The 20,363-nt window shown below is 39.1% G+C and overlaps 1 protein-coding gene across 1 annotated transcript; it reads right to left on the bottom strand.

The window, feature by feature from the left end:
* Nucleotides 1-276: 276 nt before the first annotated feature.
* CCND1 (cyclin D1) lies at nt 277-18,347 on the bottom strand. Its single transcript, XM_024205053.2, has 5 exons — nt 17,945-18,347; nt 16,157-16,372; nt 15,143-15,302; nt 9,360-9,508; nt 277-3,621 (listed from the first exon to the last, which is right to left on the bottom strand). Exons 1-5 carry the CDS (start codon nt 18,140-18,142, stop codon nt 3,466-3,468), a joined length of 879 nt encoding a protein of 292 aa, XP_024060821.1. The 5' UTR covers nt 18,143-18,347; the 3' UTR covers nt 277-3,465.
* Nucleotides 18,348-20,363: the final 2,016 nt, after the last annotated feature.

Genomic DNA, 20,363 nt, shown 5'->3' with positions numbered 1-20,363 from the left:
AGCCAAAAAAAACCACAAAACTTTGACATTTAATATATACATCTCTATGAATTCGTGCTGACTGACCCATTGCCAAAATACCTGTCACTTCCTAGAGATGTTGACGAATTAATTATTTAAATACTGCAAACTTTAAAGCATGGAGTGTCAACACAAGAAAATGCCACGTGGTTTGCCCACTACATCAGATTCCAGTTGATTAAAAACTGCTGTGTGCTGTTAAACTGCAAATTTACATTCATGAAGCTAATAAAAACCACAGCACACAGGCATTGGGTTTTACAAATTTTATTTCTAGACTTTAGTTCTTTTGCTGGAAACTTGTCTGTTACAGGTCTGTTGGTGAAAATGTGCATTTCAGACCAGTGATGCCAATAAGTACAATATAAAAAAATGTACAAATCTGAATTGCTTGCTTACTATAGATTGTTATAATAATGTGACAAATAAAGCATCTCTGTTGGCACATGAACCTGTTTATCAGGATTTGGCCTTTTAGTACATACATATTTAAAGAAATTTGCAGTATGCACTGCCACTCAGTGTAACACATATAACCAACAACCACTAATGCAATAATCATGTTTGGTTCAGAGACACAGAGATGCCACAAACAGAAGTGTTCATGAGGTAAGCAGTAAGAAATGTTCCTGAAATTTGGACAGAATGTATCCAGTCCTCCTGGGTCCTGCGACTGCTAGTAGCATTGCAATGCTTTATTTATACACTGTGTAGGATCTTAACTGCATTTGCCCTCAAAATGAGTTCTAATTCTGTTTTGGTTTAGCAGCATACAGGCAACAGCTAGATTATTCTTCAGCATACAACTCTGTTAGCTGGCTTATTTATGAGATTTACAGGCTTTTTTAAATTAGCATTATGCTATAATTAACAAAAAACAAAACAAAAAACCCTAGTATATTATAACAGATTAAACACACAAAATACTTAGAGTTCCAGAAGATAACCTATCATACCAAACGATGAGTCCCAGCTGATGGGAAACAACACCAAGTGGCATATAAGAGTTATATTATAATGCACCTTTCATATATCAATGTGGCTAATAACACATCTTAAAACTACTATGATAATAAACCCCAGATCAGACAAAGAATCCAGCTTTATAAAACGCATAACAAAAAAACTGACATTACTTGATCTTCTGAAATGTCTGTCGTTTTTAAATTAATGCAACCTAGTTGCGAATCGCGAGACCCATTCAGAATAATGTTCAATGCATTTCAGTTTGCAGTAGAACTATGAGGCACTGTGTACGAACATTAAAACCTGGTCTAAACATGGTTAACTGAAGTATGAGGTATTGTGAAACAGGAACCTTTTTGGAATAGAGCAGTAATAATCACATTAAGTAAAAATTGATCACATAAAAAATCTACAAAAAATGATGTCAATAATATAATTTTCTATGAGAAAATTAAAACCTATAACATGGCAGTATATGACATTGTATAACAACAAAAAACAAAAACAAAAAAAACTGATCCATAAAATAGCAGCAAAACACAATGACAAAGATACAGAAAGCAATGTTAATTTTTTTTCAAACCATGCTGGGAATTTATCCATAGCAGCTCAATAAAAATGGAGCATCCACTCCTTTTTTTTCTTTTTTTCCTTTCTTTTCTTTTTTAAATTTTTTTTACAATCAACACCTTAGCGGCAGTTTTCTCACATACATTTCACCATCACATTCTCCTCGAGCATCAACTTCAACAGCTATGTCCACGTCCCTTCAGCTACTTTCTAAAATAATAATAAAAAGATACATAGCCAAGATGTGCAAATTTTCTATTTGTAGCTAAATAAAAAAAAACAACTGGGGGATATATTGGAATAAGAACTCCTTTCAAGTACACCAAATCTATTCTTTTTTAACTATGGCGTTTCTCATGGTTAGATAGTTTTTGGAAATGTCTAATAAGGGGCCAAATACACTGTTTTTGAAAAGAGTGTCTTTTTTTTTTCCTTAATAAGCTGTGTTAAAACTGCAACATCAAGGGTAGAAAGGTTTTTTTTTTTAAATCAAGGGGCGATTGCGTTATTTTACAAATCATACTGGCCTTATGAACATCCTCTGCAATAAATATTCTTTTTGCCTTAACTATAAATTATATATTTTAGTGTTTAAAAACCTTCAGCTGTAAAACATCTAGAGACAATCCTTAAACTATGTGTCCTATACGTGAACCTTTAAGGCCCCTAATTTACAAACGTGAGTTGGCATCAAAGGATTTCTAAACTTCAACTTTTCTATAGAAAAGGATAGGAAGATATCCTGGCAATTTGTGAATGCAATTTCTCTCACTGGAACACAACCTTCGAAAAAAAATCACCTTTCCTCTAACACCATAGTTAAATGCACTTGCTTTGCAATTCAAAGTTTGCGCACAAGCACGTATATATTTCCAAACCATTCCATTTAAAAAAAAATTCCCACAATAAAAGAACGTATTTCCTATATCTAATGGACTGAAAGTGCTTTGAATGGAATGGTTTTAGAATATTTAAAAAAAAAAAAAAAGACTAGGCTGTGGATTGAACCTGACCATAATGAGGCTGAATATCTGTTGGGTCAGACCAGCATTTTATACACAGGTAACTACAAAAATATGAAGATTACAAAAATATAATATATTATGTCAATATTTCGGTTTCTCTTTATAATAGAGTATCGTATGAGTAGTACATTGGCCCTTCCCCGACAATGCTAAGCTGGAACCCTACAAAAGCCTTATGCACAGGCAATCCACAGGTACAAAAGATTAACATATAATAATGCTGTATACTAAAATACACTAACTTATGGGTTACGTTAACCATTTATAAGGTGAAGAGGATAAAAACCTAAGAAAATAAAATAAACATTTACAGATGAATTATAAAGTGACTAAATGCATAAGCAAGCAAGATACAGAAAAGCCTAGAACTGCGTTAAAGCTATGCTTTTTATAGGGAAAAAACAAAAAGAATATGTCATTTTCTATTAAAAAAAACCCTCTTCTACTTTAAAAATGGTTCGTTGGTTGGTTTTGTTTGTTTTATATGTAAGAAATCAAATCTAATACCTCCCCTGGAGACATTTTGTGTGTTAATGTCTATTTTTACAACATACAGACAAGAACACTTTAACATAAAAACTAGTTGATTATTATTGTATAAAATCCTCTATTTTTTGTAGCACAAACCCCTTGGGGTCATGCAAATATTATTTTTCTTTTTTTTTTTTAAGACAGTTTTGGGGTATTTTTTGTTTGTCTGAAGTCACAGATGGAAGGGAGAAAGAGCAAGGAAAAAAATAACAAGAGTGAAGCTTTCCCTTCTGGTATAAAAATGTCCTGAAGAAAAGGGTTTCTGGGGAAGAGATCCTGATGCTGATTCCTTCTCAGATGCCCTTTCTTTGTCTGCTCTCATTGCCAAACAAACCGATTTGTAGAAGTCCTCTTAAATGTTCACGTCTCGCACATCGGTGGGTGTGCAGGAAAGGTCTGCTTCATCCTCAACAGTCTTTGTTTCTGAAGATATATTGTGTTGCTGTGCTTGGCGTAGACTGGATTCGAGGAGGGATTCAATCTGTTCTTGGCAAGCTCGTAAACAATCCTAGAGAAGATTAAAGGGGAGGGGGAACATAAACCTTTAGAAAATATATAAAACCATGTGCCTAATACTATTTTTGTTGAAGGCAAATAAAAATGTAACACCATTTATATGGGGGGGAGGGAAGAGAGAGAGATGAAGACTGGATAACTCAAGGGGTTGGGCTACAGGTTTTTGCCATCTGGTATTTAGAGGATTATGTCAAATGAGAGTGTAGTCTCAGTTCATCTCCCAGTGGGATAAGTGTGCATCTCAACAAATTGCTACCACAGCTAACCTTAACTGGCCCAATGTTGTCAGTCTCAGAAAGAAGCCAATGACTGACTGGGCCATGGAGACTAAACTATAATGTCACCACTGGTAATGATGCCTCCATCCCTAAAGGCACATTGATGGGACAATGTGTTGAAGCGTATGATACTTCTGCCTGTACTGTAAGTGTTCTGTAGATGAACAGAGGGCTCTGTCTCCAAGGCTGTCGATCGGGCATCTTTCATGAGTATGAGAGTTTCATGCACCGTGTTTTTGGAAAAATTCGAATAGCCTCATTCTGATCTCATAGCAGTGTGAATCAGGAGTTACTATTTTGCAGTCAGTGCAGTTACTGAGCGTAAAACTGGAGTGAGATCAAGAATTAGGCCCAAGACTGTGGTGCTATGTAATTTCTATCTTTACAACAAAAATGTCTTGGTACTACAATCCAGTAGAAGTGATATAGGCCATTTCATAAACAATGGCTTCCCAGCTAAGGAATGGCTAAAAAAATTTTAAGAAGAGCTTTTCAGATTAAAGGTGCTATATACATACAAAGTATTAATGACTAATATTCTGATTATATTCAGCAATGGCCTGATCACGTTAGCTAATTGATTACTAACTCTGCAAACATCTAAACAAAAATTGCAGCATTCCAAAAGACCAAAATGGATGCTTTTCTGCTGAATGCAGGTCTTTCACAACCTACCATCAAACAGCCAGTAACCTCATGGCAATGATTTAGAAAGTGTTGCCAACCTTTTAGCTTGCCACTGCACTCACCGTCACAGACAGAGAGACCAACTAAGAGTGAGACAAATCTCTCTGTGACTCATGGCTCAATATGAGCTTGATCCTGCTAAGTGCTGAGTGTCTCATGTCTCCAGGAAGGTGCTGAGCACTTTCCACTCACATTGACTTCAATGGGAATTAAGACCACAAAGCACCTCGCAGGTTCAAACTTCATATGGGTAAAAGAACCCCCCTGAGCATCTAAGTGTACAGTTAGAATTGGCACATCAAGCATCCAAAATCTATTTATTCACAAAATCACAGAAATTAGAGATAGAAAAGAGCTGTTCAATCATCCAGTCTATCTTCCTGCAAATGCAGGACTAGATATTCTTTAGTGCCATGGACGCCCATTGCATGGGCATAGACCTGGAGTGCCTTAAACAAGCAAAACAATCACACAGCATATTGCCAAAATTCCTCCGGCACATTGTTTACTCATATATTTATAACAAACATTGTGAGCTTTTCTCAACATATTTAACTTTGTGTATTAAGGACTTTGAAGTTTTCTTTTAGTATTGCCTTTTCTGATTTAACCTATGACATGCGTTAGCCCTTGCGGTGAACCCAGTCTTCCATGATAAATTGCTGTCAAAAGTGTTAGGATGTGCATGACTGAGAATGAATGTTGTTTTCCTGAGAGGGTGACCTGCCTGCTGTTTTCTTTATCTCCCAGTTTCAATTCTGCCTTCATTCAGAAGCTTCTTGTGTGATCTACCAGCTTTTCACTGATTCCACTACCACAAGAACCTTCTCTGCCACCAATAAGGGCACATGGCATTTGGGGTAAAATAAGATTAGAAACCCAAGCAAACAATTCTCTGCAAGTCCTTTCTGAGAGAGGGGGAGGTTAATCCTACCTCTAAGCAGATCAGACCATCAGTTACAGCTCACTGAAAACACATAACCTATGACCTTTTCTGGTTTAAACCCTAGTGTAATATTTCCTCTTGACAGAGACACACAGTATTTTAAATGACAAAAAGAAACGCCTCATATCCTAAAGTCATCATGCCTTTGACTCCTACATACCTCTGGCCTTCCCAGTGAGATCTCTAACAAGACTCCCCAAGATATGACAGATCATTTCTGACTTCAGATCCCACAGGACACCCATTTTAACTCCTGATAGCATGCATGCCATGACACACATAAATAGATATATAGAAATAATAAGTAAACACAGTTTCTTTTTCGCTTCCAAAAAGTTCAGGCACTTTCAGATTGACTCAGACATAACTAGATGGCAAGTTTCTCACTGAAAGCCAATGCACAGTTGTTTCAGAGCAATTCCAACACTGGCTCTGTTTTTTTGGAAACACTCTCACATACATGTTTGACTCTGAAAACTGAAATATGTACTAGTTTTACTCATAAAATTGAACAAGCAATGAATACATTTTGTAAACAGTTCAGGGGGGGTTTCTATACATGATTATTCTTTTCCTTTTGGGTACTGATAAAAATCTTCACTCTGAGACTGCAGGAGTGGATTGAGTTCTGATTGTATGTTGTTAAATAACATACAATCTTTACAGCTTACCGTAAACAGGCTGTCTGCTAAATTGCAATTTAATGAACAACGTGATGTTTGAAATGTTTTATGTTTTTGTTCAAATTATTTTTTCACATAGATATTAAATGAACAGCTTCTCTGCAAGAATATTAAATTTCTCAAAAATGCTACATACAAAAAAAACCTTACTGTGTACATTTTCATCACTAGCATAACATTACTGATTCCCAGTATTACACGTAAATTTTGTTTTTCCATTCTACTCACAGCTTCTGAATACTGGGAGCAAATACAAAACTTGTGTGTTAGTCTGATAACTTCTCCCAACAACTTTTCTGCTTCACTACCCAAATTTTCAATGCCCACAGTTTGTTCAAGGTCATAAGCCCTTCCTGGATTAATTAAGCTGCTCAGTAAAAAAAAAAAAAAAAGCCTACTAGCTTACTGATGTGGTCAAATACCTTTATTTAACATACACAGTAGACCTGATCAGATTGAAATTCAGTCCAGCATAAGACTTAAGGTCAGATCTAAAGGAAACAAACAACAACAAAATCTATTTGGAAATCCTTTGTTATTGCCTGTCTCATTAAGAATAAAAGACACATGTTTGAAGGTGTTTCTAGTGTGGCAGGCAAGAGAAGCACATTCCAGTGTATTAAAAGACAGCATGGAAACCCAATCTAATCTAGTTTAGCAAATTTCTGGCCTGGAAATGAATGTCAGGCAAAATTCAGTCCATTTGGATGATGGGGTCAGGAATAGAATGATGGAAGACAGCCCAAGACTTCTAATTGTGATTATCTGACTTCTAATTACCACTGATCAAAGGCAAAATGGGAAACTGGACTCCTACCAACATAAACATGAACCATAAAAGAATTTCAATCAGGTGATATTCATTTTACTTTAGACTCAACTTTCTTGAGACTAAGGTAAAAACTATCAGTATGAAAACTGAAATCCAACAGACCATCTGCTCCAGCTAGCAAACAATCAGGAAAAGTGTTAACCATTTTGTCAAAATGCATCAGTCTAATAAATACTTCAGAACAATCGAATCCACATGATATTAAATGTCTGGCAATATGTGCCATCACTTGTGGATCAGCAACCCAAACAAAGTTATTAAGAAAAGTTTCAAGATCAGGATTAGTGTTTGATCCATCAGTTAAGTTAATTTGTTTCATAAAAAAATGTCTAGTAAGCTCTAAGGTCAGAGATCCCTTTTTGTAGAAAATCAAGTAATTGTCAAATTCAGAGAATAATTATAGCAGACGATATTTCACCTTTATTATAAACATGGGAACAGAAATCATGTTAATACAGCAGACAAAGAAAGAAACAACAAAGATTTAGGTGATCTTTCCTTTCTGAGGTTCCTTAAAAAATTTTACATATAACTTTATGCTATTTCTTCTTTTATCTAGCAAACTGTAAAAATCTTAATATCTAGTTATTTTAAGACATAAACGTAATTATCAAAAAAGTTTCCCTCCCACTCACCTTAAAGATCTTCCTTTTAAGTTCAGTTCATACAGATTGTGGCCTTGCAGACTATTTATGAATAATAAAACTCAGTGCCCAAAGTGCTTTTACTTCTAATTAAAAGTACTTTCCTGTTTCAAAGAGCTCTGACATTGACCAAGTCAAATCATGTAAGGACATGTTGCAGTTCTACATGATATAGAGTTCTGCGATGTGATAGAATCTAATTCAGGTTATATATCAAAAAATTGTAATTAGTATTTTCTTTTCAATCAGACATTCACTATCGGTGCTGATAGCAGGTCGCTTGCTTCTTCCTAAGTTCCTGATTCAAATTTCTTGAATTGGATAGAGTTCAAGCATACACTTAAGCACCTGCATGGTCCTAACAAATAAGCCAGAGTATTACAGGTAAATACCACTTCAGCAGTGGGATACTTAAAGCATCTGTAGTACTTAAGAGTATTTAACATTTCAGCACTGAATCAGTACTACTAAATTCTCCTTCTAGTAATACTAAGGGCAAAAATAATCTGCTGAACTGTGTGGTATAGTATCTTGAAATAGTTAGGATGGGCAGATAATAAGCAGCAGTGAAGTATTTGTCTATGTTGGCATCACCTAAATTCAAAATATCACAAAAATATTCCCTTATATGGGAACTAATCATTACAATGCTTTCACGATTTGCTAACAATCATTAACATTCTACATATCATAGCCCCTTATATTAACTTGGGTGTGAGTTGTTTGGTTGTTAGAAGAATTATATACCTTCAGTTTATGAATACATAAAATGAAGAGTTTTACAGCATCTCAAAGATTCTATTGCAAACCACAGGGTTGTCTTTATTTGAGTCATTGTCCAGAGCTTGGAGACCTCACAAGAACCTTTTTAAACCATCTATTTATTGGTCTTCCACATTGTTACAAAACAAAGCTAAACTCTGCCCCAACTTCACACACCATTATGACATGGATCATTGACTTTAGGTCTTCCTTGTAGGCTCCCTTCCTGGCCCATTCACTCATGAAAGGTTTATTGCTCACTAGTTACTGATGTGCATCTCCTGGAAGCTGCAGGGCAAAATGAGAGTCCTGTGAGGACCATCTACCTTGTCAGAAAGTCGTGGGACAAACATTTGTTCCAAAAGGGAATTCAATACCAGCTACTGTGCAGGTCTAGCACGTAATAAACCAAATTAGATAATTAGAACCCCCTTAAAAAAAGCATTTCACACCACTTGGCACAATAAAGGGTCTCAAGAGTGGTCAGAGATAAGGTCAGAGATACCATGAAGTCTATTTATTGCAATCTTAGTAACTATTTCCTTGTCTTATTTTAAAGGTTTTTGTTCTACATAGGCTGCTGGTTTAATAACCTGCAAACCGAATACAGGCTCAGCAATTGTCCTAAACCAATTTAAGAGTTTCCTTTGCTTTGTTGATATGTCTGTCTTAACAACATTAGAACTGGCCATGGTATTCATATCAATGAACTGCAGTAACGTAATCTCTGATTTTTAATGTATATAATGATGACTAATAGTCACTGGGAAGAACAAAAGAGAATACATTTGAAAAACCACATCCAAGTTGTACTTTGATCAGCATTTACTGTCAAATCATATACTATAGTGAGACACTCAAAAAACTCTAAGATAGAGAGATTGAAAGAATCACTTACCGGGTCACATTTGATAACTTGTGATAGGAAATGTGTGAGACATTGATAGGAGAGGAAAGTGTTAGTGTTTCCCAGGTGAAGGCCTTGCACAGCTGCTACCACACTCCCAGCTGCGATCATGGAAGGTGGGTTTGAAATAAACTTAACATCTGTTTAAAGAGAGAAGCGGGGAAAAAAGAGAATTGATTTCTTTAGGATGAGCTTGCTTGTGTCATGCCTAAGAGCTAGATATGATTGCCAGATAATAAGTCTTAAGAGGCTGTAGGAATGTAAACAAAGATTCCTCCTAATGTCACTTAACAATATAGGCAATTATAGGGCCCAATCCCACAAGCACTTATGCACATGAATAACTTTACCTGAGTGACAATCCCTTTTTAGAGAAAGGCCTGAAAGGCTAATCATTCCTTTGAGGGATTTTTAGGATATTCGGGCCCTAATCCTGCAAACACTTATAAATATACTTTACTCCTGTGAGTAGTCCCATTTAAATCAATGGGATTACTCACATGAGTAAAGCTATTCACATTTTAAAGCATTTGCAAGATCAGGTGCATTATGTGATGTAAGCAGTCTCTGAATCATATACCATTTAAAACATAAACCTTTAAAATTATGTTAGAAAGAGAGAAATGTATAACTTTAATATAAAACAAAAGCAAAAACAAAAGAGATTGAGACCGCTTAAACCTGTTAGGAGGTGAATATTCCATATTTAAATTAAGGTTTCATCTTAAAAATGCTTTGTCTCAACCTAGTCTCTTGTCAGTCACTGCCATCCATCCTGGCAACAGGGATTTAATGTAAATGTGGCATAACTAAGTGACGGGGGTCCCAAGAATTGGCGGACAATCAGTTACATTCTGATGTGACACCATGCTGACAAGAGGCTGGGCCCCCTTCCAGACTGCATTGCTGTAGGTCTCTCTACAAAGCCACTCCCATGATTCCTTGAGAGGCCTATCTCTGCCATTAGAATGTTATTCCCACCCACCCCCCCTTTTTTTTTAATAAGGGCAATAATCCACATTTTAATGCTCTTTCTGCTATATAGGAATGTGTTTGATTTTTGATTCATGGCAAAGTGCACCCTAGACCAAGTATTAGGAAGAAAAGAAATGTGGTACTAGTAAATGTCTAACTTTTTAGGGGAGAAAAGGGAAATGATACCTTATGTACAATAACTTGAGATACATTCCTTCACCTATTATTAAATGTACAATGTACAACTTTCTCCCTTGCTGTATAAACATAAACCATCTGTCAAACCCTTGAATTAAATCAAAGACATGAAAAACTTAAGCGGGGGGGGGGGGCTCTACAAAACAGTTTAAATATTAAATCATTCATCTCCTTTATGATTTAATATCTTTTGTGTAAAGGCTTTAACAGTAAAAGCATCAGGATTCTCTCTCTCTATATACTAATCACCTATTATTGTAGGTATTATAGGTACAGTTTGGGGTTTATATCTCTGCCACTCCATCTGTACCCCGACCTGTCCCATACCCACCTTCCAAAGGGAAATTTGCCCAGAGCGCTATGAAATTGAAAGTGCCTTCAAAATTAAATTGATGTGATTAAGTATGGAAGGGTTTGTTATGTGCTATGTTGCCAACTAAAAGCCAATCTGTATCTAAACTCATGTCACATCTTGACATATCTGAAATAGGTCTAACTTACCTCTTCACTCTCCCACCTCTCCCCAACTCTTTCCCAAAAGATATCTAAATAGATTTAGTTTGACCATTGCCAATAAATGCATCCCAGAGATAGTATCTGATCCGTTCACTCAAACAAATCACTAGTGTGTTTTCTTAGGTATACTTAAAAATGAGAGGCTTCTGTTGGTTTAAACTGGTCTGAAGATTTGATTCACCAAAATTTAGTTGTATATACATACACAGTCACAGTGAATTAGCTCCACTGTTTATTAGTTTCTGCATAATTATCATCCCAAAAAATGGCCAAAATTGTGTAAGTTTAATGAGTCAATTCAGACAGTAGCAAGTTTGGGATTCCTATTTGCTTTTTTCTTTTAAAGGGGGCAATAAACAAGAACATGAATTCACAGTCACACCCTTAGTATGTCCAAGGTGGAAAAGTAATAATGAAGTTTAAATGACCAGTTTGTGTCTGTCCCCATAACCGCTCCAGACAAGCAGCATGGACTGTCTTTTTGTTGCAACTCAACAAGGAATTATTTGTGGCAGAGGCCACTAATTTCAGCATATTAATCAGGGGGCCCCTCTGGCCTGTAATTGGATGCCCCCAAGTGAAGAGTGTGGCATCATTGTCAGCCTCCATCGCCTCATCTTGCGCTATTGAGCGCTCAGGAACAAGGGGGCTTCGGTGAGATGAATTAGACCTGACACAGCCACAATGGGGAAGGGGGCCCCATCAATTGAAGCACACATCCCCAGTAGCCTATCTGAGACTTCATCCAAAAAGAATAAACAACTTCAGCGTTGTTAAAAAGAGAGAGAGGGAGAATGAGAGAGAGAGAGGGGGAGAGAGAGAGAGAGGGGGGGGGAGGAGGGAGAGGAGAGAGAAGAATGCCAGCCACCCTGAAGGGAGGACAAAGCAGGCATCTAGGCGCTGCAGCGCTTTAAAAAAAATTCCTAACAAGGCGAGTCACCCCTTTTCCTTTTTAAATGGAGCAGCAATTCCATCCGTCTGGAGAGCTGGGGGCTATGAATGAAAATCTTTTCATTGAGGCAAATCAAAACTGTGAACATAAATCACTTGCTGCAAGATGCAACAGGTTCCAACTGGTCACATACCTTGAGTCTCCCAATTTTATAAAGGCCAGAGAATAGAAGAATTGTAGCAAAGTTGTTTCAAAGGGAAGTCTTTTTTTTCTCTCTCCACCAGGGAGGAGGAAAGAGAGGAGAGAAGAACAATAATAATAATAACATAAAGGGGCCTGGTATGTTTAGATAACCAGAGGGCCACAATGAAACGCTGAAGCTCCCAATATTTGTTCCTTTTCATTGTTTTGCTTGTATAGAGCTGGAGTTTTTCCTTAACTCCAGTCTTAACTTGGGCCAAAAAAAGGCCTGTTTCCTTTTGAGTTATCCCTGCCTTGCTTGGCCAAGCCAATGTCCCATTCATTAAGATCAATTATGTGTTAACTTCAAACAACCCCTGGTAATTTTTTATTTCCTTCTCTAACCTAGCACAGCAAAAAGGCATTCTTTGGTGAAAGTATATTTAAAAAACAAAACAAATCCCCTTCTATTAGGCAGACAATTGAGGAGGGAGCATAAAGGGAATTCCACTCAACATCACCCTTCTATGTAATCTTTTCTACCAGCAGCAAATACACATACACATCTTCGAACACTTCACCTGCCTTCACCTTGTATTTCAAGTAGTGCTCACACAAAGCCTGACCCAAAGGCCACTGGAGTCAATTTCCCAGTGGCTTCCATGGGCTCTGGATCAGGCCCACAAGGTATTCAGGGAAGTGCAACAGGTTTGCAATCCACCTAGATTAGGGCTGGCCAGAAAAAAATATCACACATCAAAAAGTGAAGGTCAGATGCTGCTGACACCACATGTTCTTCATCTTGTCTGGGCATCACTAGCCAACAAGAGAGTCATCAGAAGAGAGACAAAAAAATCTTGGCATCCAAAAATGAAATAAAAATCCAAAGCTGATCAAACAGCTCTGTTCAACACTCCTTACTCAGGTAATATTCCCAGTGACTTCAATGGAGTGCTGAATAAGTCCCATAATCTTGATGACCTCCATGCTATTTTTAAAAGCTAAGTAAAATCTCTGAACGTGGGTCACATTCGCTGATCCATTTTCCAGCTACCCATGCGGTGAGGAGCATAGTGTTAAATATAGACTCTGGATGTGCTTTCTAAAAGAACCATAACAACACTGACAGTAGATCAAAGTACTGGACTCCTAGCAAGGCTTCAACCTTTGAACTACTCTTGTTTTCATCACTGTCACTGCCAGCACAACCACCTAGATTAAACATCCCCATATCCAAAGGGGAGACTGGATAGCTATAAAGAAACACCAGATACAACTAACAACTTAGGTGGCTTCAGACCAGGCAATCACACATTAGAATTCACTGCAATCTCATTGTTCCGCTTGAATCTCTGTCTAGGAGAAAACATTTGATTTTCCACAAATGTTTCAAATCCTTTAAAAGCTGTTTGGAGAAGTTGTAGTACTCACATATTAGGAGCAATGCACTGAGTCAATCAAACTTGTGAGCTGCCTGCCATTCTGTACTTAGGCCTACGAGAAAGGCAAGGCTGAACCCTACCAATAATGTATATATTTATCTTCAGCGATTCTATGGCTGTATCTCCAGGCCAGACACTTCAGTGGGAGTGACTATGTGAGACCAATAAATTATTTTTATTTTTTTTAATGCTTATTTTTTTTCTTGGATCTTTTGACCAAATCCATTCCTTGTGTAATACCACTGAACACTAATTTACATCACAGATTAATTTGCTCTTTGGCTTTAAATACACCCTAAACTTTCAAATACAGAGAGACAAGAGGGGTAGCCATGTTAGTCTGTATCCACAAAAACAACGAGGAGTCCAGATACAACTAACAGAGACCTTTTCTTCAGACTGAACGACTCCGTGTCATGCAGGCATGACCTCTCCTTTCACTTAACTATTACTGGATATGAATATTCATATTCATAAAGGCAATATTACTCATTTCCAGTGAGTTTTTATTAGTGTCAACATGATCCTTGACATTCATCTTTATGTGATGCTACAGGCTTCCCTTCAAAGGAACATTTGCTTTGACTGCCTTTGATTCCTTATTCTTTTGCCACACTTGGGTTTCTCGTGCCACACTGAAGGGAATCACATGAAGTGGATTTTAAGAAAAACTAATCAATCCTTTCAAAACCACCTTTGTCCTGCCAGCCCCTCCACTCTTTCCCATGAGAACAGTGGTATCTAGAGGCGATCATAAAGGCAGTGTTGCTCTTCTGATCCCTTGCTCCCCATCTTATTCTTATTATGATGCAATGGATAAAATGCATGCACGCCTGCACACCATTTGTGCAGGTGGGGTTTCCAGGAATTAGCACAAACACACACACGGTGCCCTTGAAACCAAAGATCAGGCCTCTGGAAACCTGGCCCGGAGAACAGTCAGTGTCTCTGGCTCCTCTGGAGTCCGCCCCTGCACATGCCTCCAGCAAAGCACGTGGCCAGTGGGGTGTGGACAGCAGACTCAGCCCTGTGCCAGAAAAGCGTCCACGCCATGTGCCCCTTCTGCAATCCACCATCTACCAGCATGGGAAAAGGGGAAACTTGAATGAGGGAGATTTTAAACATGCCAGTGAAATGCAATACAGAACTAACCACATACAAATTCTTCCTCCTAACGACTTTCAAAACTGCCTTAAAATGAATCCACAATGAGGGAGTCTGCCTCCAGGCCAGAGATTCTTTGACAGGCCTGCATAGGCCTAGATATACACTGGAGAAGGATCTAGCCATTCTTTGAGATATTTTTATTTAATCACTTTCCATGAAGAGTTTTATGCATTTACTTTATGTTAAACTCAGAAGAGAGGCAACTTCTTAGAAACTTACCTTCTGCAAAGTAATCCACCTTCTGCAAACAACAGGGGACAACACTCAGTGCTTAAATTATCTGCACTGAGTTCTGTGAACTTGATGTATGGTAACGCTACGGGAAGTCTTAGGAATTGGGGATAAGGGTGGGTGTGCATGTTGGGTTAGGGGAACAACACGCCATTTTAGTGTGCAGGGCATACCTGTAGCGCACAGAGCCACAAAAGTCTGGGCATGTTTACGGATGATTTGCTTGGTGTCCTCAGCCACAGGCATTTTAGTAAGGAAATGTTCAATGAAATCATGAGGGGTCATTGCGGCCAGATTCCATTTCAGCTTATTCACCAGAAACAGCTCCATTTGCTACAAAAACAAAAAGGAGGAAAGGGGAAAAAGAAGGAAAACAGTTAGAAGCTCTGCTTATAAATAGCTTTGAAATGTAGCAATTGCTTCTGAAGTAGTTAAGGTGAATTTCATCTGTTTTACTGTATTCTGGAATCTTAATGCACTGGCATCTTTTTGATGCACTGACTTCTGCATGATTGGGAGACTGATGACTAAAATACTACACTTCCTCACCAGTGGTGCTGTGATGCTGTTAAGGAGGATTACTAGCAGGAGCGTACCAAGGTGAGGTTGCCTTTATGCATGAAACTACTGCAAGACTATCCTCACCCAGCAGCCCTGAAATGAAGCACTCCATTAACCAGTCAAGTTGCTGAACTGCACATTAGGAACGCATGAGGGCGCCAGCCATCCACTTTTTACCCGTTGTACTGTACTTTTTCTTAGGGTGAGGTAATAATGAGTATATTAGGGGTTTTTTCATTCGAATAATCTACTGTATCATTTAGTCTGCAATCGCTGAGAGTTTTCACAAGCCCAACTTTCGCTGGCTAAGAAGCGCGTGGAACCCCTTCATGCCATCTTACTGGAGCTGAGGGGGTGGGGTGGGGGGGCAGATCCACACTCTGAGATAGCCGTGTAAGTTACATCTGTTGCTCCCATGTGCAGTAATGGAGTTAGCCTGGGAGCTGGAGGTGAACGAGCAATAATTCTACGGGGTGAATTGCGCATAATTATTCAGTGTGAAGTAGGGGGCCACACTGGGCAGGTCTGAAGAAGGAGCCTTGCGATTTTCTCTGTCGGGGTTGATTTTAATTTATTTTCCTCTCTCCTGATCTTGCTTTTTCCAGATGAACTAAACATGAAATTACCAGTAATTCGTCGGGTCTAATGGAGTTATCGGTGTAAATGCACAGTTTTTCTGCGGTTAGAGGAATAGTTTCCTTCATTTTTGAAGCCACAAACATGCAGGTAGCTCCCAGAAGTTGCAATCGGTTTTTCTTGAGGGGTTCAAACGACAAAAATCTGTCCAAATAATTCATAGCCAAGGGGAAAACTTCCTCTTCACATTTCTGCTCCTCGCAAACCTGGAAAAGGAGAGAGCTCGTTGAAACGAATAATAATTGTAGCAACTATTAAATCTAGTCATGCCTCCTCCCCCCAACCAAAGCTTGAAGGGCAAGGCAGAGCATGGGGGTGACGGGGCAGAAATAAATTTCCCCCCAAAGAGTGGAGAAAAGACTTAAAAGAAACTGAAAGAGAAAGTCGCAAACGGAGAAAGTAGGGAAATGTGGCGTTAGAAATCCGCAGCCGAGCTTTGGCAAAAAGGGGAAATCTGGATTCTCACAGATCGGCAGCCGCTTTAAAAAAGGCAAATAAATTGCAAAATGATGCGGGGACAGAGCTGGGATCCCAGGTTTTTGTTCTTATTTGCCAGGGTGCTGCCGATTCTCTGCTTTGGTCGAGACACAAAGGTGGCGTCCGGAGCAGCAGCAGCACCAGCCCCATTTCCCCAGACGTCATCTTTTCAAAAAATATTTAAAAATATTTAAAAAATCAGCCGAAGCTCCAAAAAGGGCTGAAAACGACCCGGCGGGGGTCCTTTACCGATCCCCGTGCTGATGAGACACCTGGGGGCGTCCAGGGAGATACCCCGAAATCAAACTCACAAGGTCCCCCTCACCCTCTTCAGAAAAGGAACGTGCGACATTTCGTAGAGCAAGGGCAACGTGCTGCGCTTTCAAAAATTAATTAAAAATAGATCGCAGGCGCCCAGGGCTTCGGAAAAGGCATGAAAATGTAGCCCCGGCTCCCTAGCTCCTGCTGGGAATGCCCTGAAACATGTCCTGCCAGGAGAGTGGGGCATTTGAACTGGATTTTGCCATGCGACCTTGCTGAAAGTTTCTGCAGCACAAGCATGTCTTTGAGGGGTGACCACAGCTCGCTCTCTGCTCTGAACAAAGAAACTTTCACCCTGCATTTCCCCAAGAAATGACAGAGCCCAACAGCCGATCCTCCTGTCCACAGCCCCAGCAGGGACCCCCGTTTCTGGAGCACCCCCTGCCCTCCTTGGCTTGCTCCTGGGGACTTGCTAATTTTCTAATTATTAATAAACACTTTTGCTTTGCAATAAAAGAACAAAGATGGCGCATAATACTGGCACGGGCAGCACTTGCATACGTGTACATGGATATTAATTTAAAATAAAATCCCAATAAAATAACTGGCAAGGTTTAACTGCAGCCCTAAGACAAGAGTGGGGCGTTGGGGTGCCTGGGAAGTTGCTGTGCTCATCTGGGATCCCAGAGAAGGACTCTTAAGGGGGCTTTTTCCAAGTGGGGCTTTCAAACTTTGTTTTCTCTGGCACTGAGTTCATTCTAAAAGGTTCAAGGGAGACCCCCAGAATTTATTTTCTTTAGAGATGGGGGTGTGCTTTCCCTCTATCGAAGACACCTCATTGTTAATAAGTAAATAAAAGATAAGGGGATAAAAGCCATCACACTCTTGACTGTCAATATATATCGGTAGCAATATGTCCTGTACTGAAGGGGGTTTTTTGGGGGGGGGGAGGGGAGAGAGCTGGGGCTGGAATGGGGGAGTCATTCAGGGTTTATTCATTAATGCAGAAGCTTGCAAAGAAATCTCTGAAACATACAAACCTCCAGCATCCAAGTGGCAACTATTTTCCTCATATATGGCAAGATTTCCTTCTGCACGCACTTGAAGTAGGACACAGAGGGCGAGCAGGTCTCTTCTGCCTTCAGCATTGTCTGCAGAACCCTGTCATTTAGTAGGTTGGCATCTAGATAGGCTCTTCTGATGGTTTCCACTTCACAACACAGCAGCTGATGTTCCATGTCTGTCTCCTTCTTCTAAAGTCAGTTTTCTAAAGGACTGACTCAGTCTCTCTCTCTCTCGCTCGCTCTCTCTCTCTCTCTTCCCCTTCCAGGAGTCCCTTGGATGCTGCTTGCTGCTACTGCCGCTACAGCCCTCTGGAGGCTGCAAAACTTTCTAACTTCCAACAAAACTCTCCTGTATAGTCCCTGTGACGTTACTGTTGTTAAGCAGAGATCAAAGCACAAGAGAGAATGAGAAAGAGAGTGAGAGAGAAGCCAAAAGCAAGGGGCAGAGCCCTAAAGCCATCCCATAGGCTTTAAGTCCTTCCCCTTATACAGAAGCAAGGGTTTAATGCAAATGAGACAAGGGCTTGCTTTCTTCAAGGGAAGCAGAGAGGTGGGGGAAACCCAAATTGTCTCTTCAATGTATCATGCATAATTTTGCAAAATGGAGAGAGTTTTGCAGTGGGAGCTAAATGATGAATGGGACTAGGCCACACACAGTCAGGCATGGATATAAATACAGGGAAACTTATTTATTATTATTTTAGTGGGGGAGGGCAGCAGGACCATATTAATTATTATTATTATTGCCCAGCTCTAAATGAAACTAGTATTATTTAAAAATATGCTTCCAACCTGGACTGCCAGGGCATGTACAGGACCATGTCCTTTCCCCTTTCCATTCCTTGTATTCTCCCCCCCCCCCCCAATCAGCATAGATTTTTGCTACATCCCTGAATTTGAAAGGAATTAAGTTCCCCCTACAATATTTGTTTTTTTTAAAACTTTAAGCTTTTACCCTGCAAACGGGGTGGGGAGGAACATGGTGATAGCTCATCCAAGCTGCACTAAGAAAGCAGTTAACCCTAAACAGGCAATAGATCAGATATCAACACCCCACCCCCACTACACACACAACCACCCAGAAAAATCTCAGCAGTGCAGCAAAATGGTGGCCAGCATTTCTTCTAGCACAGTTAATACCTAGAGGAAGGTGCTGATATTCACTGGGGTTACCAAGGGCCTGAGCCAAAGCTCATTTAAGTTAACACAGCCTTTCCGCAGTTGTAGTATTTTGTAATGTGCTCCCAGCATGGGTGACTTTAGTTTCCCAACAAAGTTAGCCTATTTTATATCTATGAAACCTTTTCAGGTTTTTTTATTAAACACTTGTTAATGTTCTTCCCTTTAACCTGAAACATATTCAGAAAAGAAAGCTGAGCAGGCATTTGGGACTGAAGGGATTTGGCTGCTTCTTGCATATGGGTGAATGCTATGAGTGAAATCTTAGCCCCATCCAAGTCAATGGCAAAACTCTCATTGACTTCAGAGGAGCCAGGATTTCATTGTGTCTCTTGACTTTTTTGGGAAGATTGTAGATGTGGGGGTCCACTTTTGTCTCCTGCTTGCTGAAATGGTTCTCTACCTGCCTAGCGTGGGCACATCTTAATAAAAATGCATAATAATAATCATGAATAATAATAAATAATACCTACTCTTCTACAGTGCTTAGTAAAGCATCACCAACTGGGTTAGACGGCATGGGTGCCACAGGTATGTATAGGGCATGGTATAATGCTGTGTAGCCACATCCTTGTCCCTCTCCCACACACAGATAAGATATATTGGACATATTGCTACAGATCAAAAGACATGGCTACAGTTTTATTTATGTATAGTTTATATGATAGGCGACTTTCACATCTGACATTTGTCTTTTCTTTGTCTTATCTATATTATGATGACACATAAAGGCCCCAGTCAGGATCTTAGCCCCTATTGTACTAGGCACTGTCTACCTATGTGAATTTATAAGGTCCTGCCCAGAACTTATGGGATTTTTTTTTTAACGTGGGAAGAAATTTCCACTTATATAAATTACATTTCTTTTTTGTTATTGAAAAGTAGCAAATACATTTCAATTTTTATTAAACAAGTAATACGCTCACCCCCTTTAAATTAAATAAACTATTAGTCCATCCACCATGGCCAAGTTTAGAGTTACATTTTGTTTCACAAATACTTAAATCCCTCCTCCACCTCAAAAGTTTTTTTCTAATACCTGATTTGTTTCTTTCAAGCATTAGTGACATTTTCTAAGGCATTACAATTTGGAGACCTACAGGGCATCTTTTCTCCCTCTTTCCCCCTCCCCCATCACATTAGTTTGTCTGTTTGTTTCTTGGTCGCTTTTGCTAATAAATCTTCATCAGTGATCAGCTGCACTTATTCTCCTTCC

Source organism: Terrapene carolina, unplaced genomic scaffold (genome assembly GCF_002925995.2).
Source record: "Terrapene carolina triunguis isolate 2854851 unplaced genomic scaffold, T_m_triunguis-2.0 Scaffold96, whole genome shotgun sequence".
NCBI classification, from domain to species: domain Eukaryota; kingdom Metazoa; phylum Chordata; order Testudines; family Emydidae; genus Terrapene; species Terrapene triunguis.
This window is presented reverse-complemented; position numbering and strand designations above follow the sequence as displayed.